This window comes from Pezoporus wallicus, unplaced genomic scaffold (genome assembly GCF_028554395.1).
Source record: "Pezoporus wallicus isolate ANWC-B61680 ecotype Strahan unplaced genomic scaffold, APGP_CSIRO_Pwel_v1 contig_8721, whole genome shotgun sequence".
NCBI classification, from domain to species: Eukaryota; Metazoa; Chordata; class Aves; order Psittaciformes; family Psittacidae; genus Pezoporus; species Pezoporus wallicus.
Window position 1 is genome coordinate 1,660,145 of NW_026635692.1, and position 9,747 is coordinate 1,669,891.

Below are 9,747 nucleotides of genomic sequence, written 5' to 3' on the forward strand. Positions count from 1 at the left end.
TTCCATATTGCTTAAAAGCTGGCTGTTGACTCACATTAACATGGTACATGCCTTCGTGCATTTGCTTCCTTTTGCCACAGGTGAGCTGTGCTCTCTGCTGCTGAGGGCTCTAAAAAGTGCACGTAACAGCAATATGTGGGCCGCTGTAGCAGCAGGTAGTTACAGTGCTGTAATGTTGGATGTTAAACCCTATCACGTCGCACTTTTCCATCCTTTCTGGTCTGATAAAAGCACCTCCCATGCTCCAGATAATGATGGGTGGCTTTTCTTTTCTTCTTTTGCAGAAGTCAGAGGGCCACACCTCTCCCACACGATGGACAGCCAAATGAAATGTCTCAGGCTCCAGTGCTTATTTCCTGCGCTGACCAGTGAAGCTCCACTTTATTGTAAAACATTGTGCTTTACCTAATATCCTAGCCTTGTCTTTACCAAGGGAAGCTAGTCAGTCCATATGATGGAAACTATAGACTGCAAGCAAGTGCTTTTTGTTCTGAGTGGCCCAGAATTCACTGGAAGCCAGACGTTAGCATCTTGGGCCGGGTCCTCAAATCGGAGCCCAGTATGTAGGAGGGTGGTATTAATTGTCTATGAATGAACAGAAATGGAATGATCCTAGAGCTTGCTTTCTATTGAAGGCTTTTAAACAGTAAATAGGTGGTTGGTGTGAAAAAAAGGCTGCCTTTACTGTTAGCTCACACAGCATCTCTTTTACCAACCAGAGAGTACGGCAACTAGTTTCGTATAATACCTAGTTATTCTAAATTAAGAAAAAAAAAAGGAAAAAAAGAAAAAAAAACAACAAAAACACTGACGCACTGCACTAGTTATTATTAGATATTCTTAGTCATTTTTGTACATGAAGATTTAAGTTCTAAGATGGTTTATATTAATAGGTTATGCCTACATTTATATTGTAGAATGAATTTAAAAGCTGTTCCAGAGAACTCAACGGCAGCCTGGACAGATGTACCATTGTTAGCGGTGTTTGGGCAGCCATGTGGTCCAGATGTTCTGCACTTTTATATTTGCCACCGGCGTGGTAGAGTTTACTGGGAGAAATTCTGACAGGCGATGTTTGGGTTTGTTTCTTTTTCCTTTAGCTTTGAATAACCAGGATGATGTGCATTAGAAGAAAGGAGTGGTGTATGGAAAAGAAAATACTGCAGATACTAGACTTGTCTTTCATGCCTTGGAGGGTTCCTTTATTTTTGCATAGACTTGGTAAAACTTTCCTGTAAACAAAAAAGTACTGCAAATGCGTTTTTCAAAAGTGACCTTAGTATTATTTCACCGTTCGGAACAACCTAAAGCCGTGACTTTTGGATATACATGTACACCAATACACATACCTTTTGCATCTCACAGACACTGGCATTGTTGTAGTTACTATGCACAGTCCAGAACAGCTTCAGAGTTTGTGTAAAGGGCCGATTACAGTTTGTGTGGGTGAAGTGGCAAGTTGTATACAGATAAACTACAACTGAAGAAGAGTCACCTTTGACTGAATTCAGACAACCAAACAGATCCATCTGCCAGTTTCTGTCTTTGCTTATGTTGAAGTTTTGTGTTTTGCTCTCATAAAGACATCCCAAAAGCAGGCCAAGTGTATCACTTGGCCTGTTACCTTCGCTATCTTGACTTCCACTATTGTATAACCAAGCATTGATTCCTACCAATAGATGCAAAGCGATCACTAGTAATTGATCTAAAGCTACAAATTCAACAGGGTACTTCTTCGATAGCACAAGATGTTTCCCTACTTTTTGCATTGTAGCACAACAATTTACCAAATTGGACTCCAGCAATAATTTTCTATTAGTCTTCGTCATACCGGCTGAACTTTTGATAGTATTAGATTGAGTTTGAAGTTCTTTGAACTAAGTCTTTAAATGATGCGAGTTTACATCATTCTATCAGGCATTCTTATTTATACTTGACTGAATTGATAATGTGTTCTGGGGTTATTTTGTAACTAATTTGATGTAATAGCCATATGGACAGTAATTCTATTAATCCTTGCTAGGTTTAGCCTTTCATTGTAGTGGTTGAGTGAAAGTCTTCGGTTCAGTGTCGGGAAGCATACCACACGAGGTGTAGCAAAGGCTTAAAGGTCTGACAGAAGGCAGGTAGCTGGGGAAGTGTCATTGAAACAGCACCATCCAGGATGCATGCGTTGGAAGAAGGGAACAACAGCAAGAGCAACAGCAAAATTAATGAGCCAATGAGTCAGTGGAAAGGCTTTTTACAAATTCAGGTGACGACATGACTGAGAGCCCCTCAAATGCCATTGCAGCCTATGGCAGTATTTTTAATGAGATTTTATTAAAGTTTTATAACTTATTTTAACAAGACAAGAAAAACTTCAGAGACTTAAAACTAATGGGTCACAGCTAGGTGGCTGCTGGAGTTTTGGACCACTTTATAATTAGCTGAAATCCAAATATGTTACAGTGCAGGCCGTTCACGTTGACAATGGTACTAACTTATTTCTCTAGAAACCTTTAGAGTAGATATATTTTTGTCAAAGCACCCCATCCTTCCTCGATTTAAATTTCAATATTGTTCCTGAAGATATTTCTGTATATTAATGGTACCTTTTTTAAAAGAAACAGAAAATTACTTTTTTCTATATGAATTAATATCTTACTTGATCTGCTTTTCCTTGACTTTCCCTTAGAGAGGGGGTAGGGTTGGGTCAGTTTACTGGATATGACTGTTTTCAGATACTTATAAACCTTTTTGTAGATAATGCTTAATTTTTAAGCGATTAGGCACTGAGAGTAGCAGAAATCCTGCAAAGCTTTATAGTTCACTAGGCATTTGCCTTTGTTGGTTCTCTGAGTGATGTCTTGATTTGAGTAGCTAGAAGTTTCCCTGAATCTACTAGAAGGGGTATCAGTATTTTCAGGTAACAAAGTCTGTTAGCACAACAAAAAATTTCAGACCAATATCTTACTGTATTGGGGTCGGGTTTGGTTGGGTTGTTTTTTTTTTCCTTGTTTTGTTTTGATTTTGATTTATTTCAGCTGCTTTCATTTTGGAAAATCTTACTGCTATTGTGTGTACTTCAGTATACCAGCAAACACTGTTACCCGTTCACACATTGTCCACAAATGCCTCTAGAGAAGAAATTGTTGCACCTTATGTATATCTCAAGCAAACCAAAATATGATGCTTTTCTGCTTTGTTTATTCTGAATATGTTGTATCATACTTTACTGAACCCATTTTAACTTAGCTAAAGCTATCGATATTTATGCATTTCACATTATTTTCTGGATCTGAACCTGTGTATAAATCTTTCTTTAAAAAAAAAAAAAAAAGAAAAAGAAAAAGAAAAGAAAAGCATTTACCGTAGTCGTCCTCTGTGACTTCTCCATGGGAGGGGGGGAATCTTGTCTCAAGTGTCAAATGCAGTACTGTCCCAGTAGTCCTTGGCTTATATTTATTCAGCGATCTCTGGTGTCTCGTATGTAGTTTTGAGGTATACAAAGTACATTGTCGTAGCCGAAGCTACAGATCTAAGCAGCTGGGAGAAAATTACTGTAATGTTGTCTTCGTTGTTCTAGTACTGTATGCAAATATGGGAAAAATGTTCTGCAGAACATTTGAGATGCAGATTCTTATCCCCACAGTAGGTTATTTTCCAGATTATTAGACCAAATCCATCAAAACTCGATGATCTTAAAGGTCTTCTCTGAACTAAATGATTCTATGATTCTAAAAACATCTATGGAGATTACTTAATGCTCTGCTTATGGCAGGAACTACCCCTTGAATGTGCTGTGATTTCAAAAATAGAATATATTTATTTAAGATGACTGAATGCTCTTTTATACTAATACAGTATCCCAAAGTCATGAGCAAGAGACTTCTTGGTAGTTTGGGTTTCTGTTTTATAGCATTGGTGCATGGCTTTTGAAATTAAAATGGTAAGTGCTGTTGGAGAAGGGCACAGGAACAAGGGGCTTGGTAGAAGCGTGTGAACTTGTGGTGTTGAAATTCCAGCTTTGGTATTTATTATTTGGGTGAAAGCTGCCTTTGTAGCACAAGGATAAAGAGCACTTTGCAGTTTGTATCAAGTCGAAACCCACGAGAGTTGTAACTCACATCAGAACGAGCGGATGCCTTATTGTTTGGATGCTATTTTTTGGAACAGGATATTAAATTGAAGCAGTTTTAATTTCCACTGCCTGCTTAGCTACTATACAGATACAGAACAGACAGAAGGCAACAGTTGTGGACGTGGGGCAGCTGAGAGAGGATGAAAGGAGAGCTGACCTTTGTTCTCAGTATGGCAAAGCAATGGCAGCAAAGAGGAATTAGGGAAAATAGATGTATACATATATATGTGTGTGTGTGTGTGTGTGTGTGTGTGTGCCTGGGTGTGTACATCCTGCAGAAAGCCCAAACTGTGGGATAAACGTGACGGGTCTACAGGAGACTGTAATGGATGTTGATCCTTGGAGTGCGCTCCCTTCTTGTGAATGCTGAGTCTGATATGGCTACCTCTCCTCAAAGACTACTTTTGTTAACTTCCATTTGCTTTCAGACTTGATCGTGTAAACTTGTCAGCCACTGACACCGTTTGTATATCGCTGTGTGCTTTACTTTCCCAGGGCCACGTTTATATAGAGCAGACAAAGCGAAGGCTGAACGTACAGTGATAGCCAGACTGTGTTGCTGGAGCGTTTTTGTTCACCCTCACGGACTGCAGGGCACGGGCAGTGTAGGTAGCTGGTTCACTGAGATCAGGTTTTGTAACAGCAGAAAACGCAGTGCTCGTTGAAGGGGTGGACTTCAGATATTGCCAGAGGTGACGCAGGAAGCCAAATGCTGCTCTTGAAACTTATTCTGGAGTTTACGCTTGCAGTCCTGATTTCACAAGGAAACATAACTGGTGTGTCGTATACCATGCGTTATCCATTAGATGCTGTTTGTTTGCCGTGCTCGTTCGGTAGATTGTAGAGCTCCTAGGTATCTTTGCCATGTTTTGTAATACTTGTGGCGTGCTCCTTACCTTGTACATACTGTGGAACTGTCACCTACAGCTGCCAGGATGCTGAGGCACTTCAGGACCCTGGGTGCCAGGAATGAGTGTGTTCAGGCTGTGAAAGAGTTACTTGCCTTCTCCCCTGAATTCCCCAATAAATAAATAATAATAAAGAAACCACAGTGAGGTTATACTCTCACCTATTTAGAGTCATTTATAACTCAGTATTTTCTACTGAACTGACAACTTTGAAGGAGCTTACGAGATGGGCGTGTATTTTATGTTCCCCCACTAATTCTTCTAAGCCAGGAATGTACGGGAGCCCTGATTATGGACCACTACGCTCTTGGAGTTGGGCTTGTGAGATGTTTCCAGGAGAGGCACATCATTGTGACCTAGGGGCTTCATTGACATGGAACTTCGACTGCAGATAGCTGAACATTTATTGAGTTCTCCCAGAGAATTACACTATAGCTTCTGGATCTTGACTGTTACCTTATAGCAGCAGATCCAAACGTCACGCACCTGCACAGGCTAACTAACCAGCTTCTGAATGTGGTGGTCTAGCCTACTCTTTTCACCCCTGCAACTGAACCTTATTTCCCACACACACTGCTACACTTTCATGAGTGGATGGGGCTTCGAAGGCAACAAAAGCAAGAGAGGCATGTATGTACACGTGTCTGCGTGTATGTATACATACGCATGCACACACATCGGAGTGCAGTGTCTTACGTGTTCCCTGTACCGCAGTGTTCCCATGATAGGTCAGCAAACAATATGAGGTTTTTCAGATGATTGATAGTTTTCCAACTTTCTTACTGGATTTCAGCTCTTCCCTTCAGTGTTAGACCAAAAGGTGAGATTTTGAGGAATCACACCTGAACAAAACCCCAGCGCCACAGGTCCTGCTGACCTGGATGCTACAAAAGCCACCTTTCTCAGCAGTGCTTGCTTTTAATAACCGGTATCTGTTGGTTGTTTTAACCCAACTGATTTCTTATGATCTGTCTTTCTTAGAGCCCAATCCTTCCAACTTTTATTCTCACACGTAACTCCTCTGGATTTTGACCCAGTATTTGGATTTTTTCTCTCCAAAGCTTGGTGTAAACTTGCCTTACGATAGTTCATTTCCATCAGTGATAGAGCAGAGCTACTGCCTTCTTAGATGTGTGTAGTTAAAAGTCAGTAAGCACATTTATAGAATGCTCAGAAACCTCTAATTTGATATTTTTTAAGTGCACATGTAAGTCATGTGTATAAGATGCTAAACTACATTAAACTGTGATAATAAAACTGAATAAAATATTTAATAAAATATTTTAAATATTTGATAAGGACCTTCAGATAGATTTCTTTATGTTCATTCTATTTTGGTTATCTAGTGTGTGCCTGTAAACAGTTTCCCACTTAAAACTAATGATTACAAATAAATACTATTCAAATGGAGTTGCTTTGATACTTCACCTGCTTTACTATCAAACGATTGTTCACTTCAGCATATGGCTGAGGTAGCAGTATTTGCAGAATCTTTTTAGCTACAGTATGGATTTGTTGGCTCTTTTATACTTAAATAGAAACAAGCTCGTTTTCCACCTGAAAATGGAAGGTGCCAAAGCCCAGAGATGGATCCTCAGAACTGGAAGCTGTATTTCCCAGTCAGATCATCCATTCAGCTCGTACACAATGACTGTGAAGATGTCACATACTTGCAGAGAACTTCTGCCCGTTTGTTTCCATGAGTGTATGGTGGGATCTTCCTTTTGACTTTACAAACTTCTGAGCCTGCTTCAGCACTTTTGACACTGTTGGAAACATTAATGGGCCCATGGAAGTGTCCCAGAATTCAGTGGATTTATACCGGTATAAAGAGGGAAACTGGGGGACAGAGGGAGCCAGGACTCAATGCAGTTAGGCTGTGGGAGAAGCGTTAGCCTTTTCTCCTGAACATCCCAGGTATCCACTTTGCATTTGTGGATTTTGTTGTCTTTGCACAGCTTATTTATAGTCCACATAAATACGAGAGAAGTTACCTCACATGAAGAAGCCTTTGCTATGGTTTTGGTCGTTGGACTGAGAGAACTCACTCAGAAATGGGTTGTCTTAGAGATAAGTAGCAAGTGTCGTCAAGTGTTTAAAGTCTCCACTACTTCACAAACTTATTTAAACCAGGAATAGTAATGCCCATGTATTTTACTCCCTTGAGTCTTGAAAGTGAGACTTGTGTGGAGTGTCTCCTCCTGTCCTTGGATGCCTGAAGCCTTGATTGCACTGTTCCTCTGATGACAGAAGACCCAAGTACAGACTTCATGAAGCCGGTAGACACCGGTTGCTCACATGGGAGCAGAACTCCTGACTCTGAGTCAGAACATAGCAGAAGGGAAGCCTTCAGTTGTTTCTGTTTTTTTAACTGTGCCATTTACTCAGGAAAGTAGAAATGTGTACAGTCTTGCACTGCCTTTGCTGGGTATGCGTCAGTATGTCTGCAAAGAGACACCAGGAATGGAAGAGCTTCAGCATTAAAGGCCACATAAAGGTCATGCTTGAAGGAGGTGGGGGGTAAAGCTCTGATTCAGTGAGCAAAAAAAGATGAAATCAGAAGAAATACATATTCAGTATAGTATGTTCAGTCAGGGACATGAAAGGGGGTTTTATTACCAGATTACCTTAAAATGGTCATCTTCACTTGTCAAACTCCCATCTTGTCTACTCTCATTTTGTTCTTCCAACAAAAGACCTGAATTCAGCTAACCCTAACATCTAGATCTGGTTTGTTATCCAGCTCTCACTCATGAAGCACTCACTGCTTCTTGCAGCTGCATGGCATTACACTGACACTATTATCTGTCAGGTAAGATAAAGTTCCACTAATGCTTTTGTTAAAACACTGGGCAGAAGGGCATCATCCTCCAAGAGCCATGCTTGTGCGGGTGCTCCGACATTGTCCCATCAGTACCATTTACTGGGTCCTTCCCATTGTTCATCTGGAGTTCTTCAACGTGCAGCTATCCCTGCTTTCAAACTGACTTCTTTCCCCCAGTGTGACAACATCGGTGACACACAAAGTATACCTGAGCATGCCTTTCCCATGCTGTATACCAGCACTTGGAGCCATCCGTTCTTCAGTGGGACGCTAGCACTTCATAGCAAAACACGAGTTGCATTCCTGGATCAGCTGCAGAGTTCTATTTTGTTTGCTTTCAGAAATAAAACCTGTCAGATACAACGCCTACCACCTGTTCAGTGTCAGCTTCTTTTTGCGGACTGTTCTTGGCACAGGAACAGTAAGAAACTGAGCTCTAATATAGTTGTATTTAAAATACACTCATCAGCTAGGCTTCCTTGGTTACTTTCTGAAAGGAGAAGATAACAGGTCTTCAGCAGAAATAAAGCTAGCACAAGATGTAGCTGTCTCAACCCCAGTTCAAAATCCAGCCTATCTGAAGCGACACAAAAAGTTTATTGTCTGGAGCAGCACATCAACCTATTCATCAGCCCATGAGACAAGAAATTGCTTGAAACAGACCCAGAAATCAATCCAGTTGAGTCAGAATATCAAGCTCAGCACTGAAGTGGTACTTTCTGAACGTGAACACCTAATGCTTCAACCCACTCTGTTGCATTTTATGTTTTACTTTCCTTGCTGTAGTGTTTGGATATGGAAGAGTAACATGGAGAGCGTCAGGTCCATTTATTACTGTTTGCACACTAGAAGCAGGCTGGTGTTTCCATCAAACAACATCCAATTTAAGTGAGAAAGAAAAAGCTTGAGCTCTCGGGGTATCCTTCACATCCAAAAACATATTTGGAGTATATCTTAGATACATGTCCCACCAAAGGCTTCCCAGTCATGGTAGACCATCGTGCTCCAGTCAGATCAATTTGAGCATCAGTTCCCTTCCTTTCCAAGGTCTGGTGAATTCCCTTAACACATGGTCAACAGCTAGAGTTACGACCTCATTTCAGGCTTTTCTGCTATGAAAAGTCTTGATTCTTACGTGTTTTAATGAGTGTTTAAGAATAAGATTCTTAAAATCATATTGCTGCTGGAGGTCTCAAGACTCAGCAGCATGCTGCCAAGAGTTCCAGGGTCTAGTATCTCAGATACCAACACCAGGATGTTTTCCATATGTTCAAATTGGAGCCCTCTAAATGCGGCTTATAAAACTGAAACATTTTGCCATCTTTCAGCAGTAAAGGGGAGTTTGGAAGTCAGATAATCCCAATCTATCAGTAATTTAAAATCCTTGGTTCCGGTGTTGGTGTCCTCTAACACTGGCTTTGGTAGTGCCACCGAATCTTTCTGCAGTGCTAGCCCTGGCCTGTGCATGTTACAGTAAACCCAGGATCTTGAGTCAGTGTATCTTCAGTCTTGCAAAAACAGTGGCTTTGGTTCAAATGCCCGTTGCCATCAGCATAGGTCAGGTTGATGTCATCTGAAGCAAATTCATTGCGTGTCTCTGGCACACAGACAGATTCCCTGTTACATTCTAAGGTGTTGCATGTGGCTTGGTCCCCGCTGGCTCTGTCAAAGACCCGTTCTTACCCATGGGTGAACCTGTCCAGGTCTCACAGTTGTGTTTGTCATGGAGCAGGGCTCTGGCACAAGCCTCCCAGCCTGTAGCCTTTAGGGCAGCAGAGTGTATCTGAGCCACAACAACTCTGTCCCTGCAGCTGGGATCTCTTCTTGCCCTCATCTGCTCGGATAACAAAATGAACCCAGCTGGGAATGCAGCAGTAAAGCTGTTCAGGACC

At 41.2% G+C, this 9,747-nt stretch overlaps 1 protein-coding gene across 17 annotated transcripts in view; it reads left to right on the forward strand.

Moving 5' to 3' along the window:
* The window catches only part of BBX (BBX high mobility group box domain containing), a 135,153-nt gene extending 133,883 nt beyond the window's left edge, over positions 1 to 1,270 (forward strand). For all 17 annotated transcript variants that reach the window (XM_057397315.1, XM_057397314.1, XM_057397319.1 and 14 more), the window contains one exon: positions 285 to 1,270. In XM_057397315.1, coding sequence (XP_057253298.1) covers positions 285 to 372 — 88 coding nt within the window. In that variant the 3' untranslated portion in view covers positions 373 to 1,270. The remainder of the gene's footprint in view (positions 1 to 284) is intronic.
* Positions 1,271 to 9,747: the final 8,477 nt, after the last annotated feature.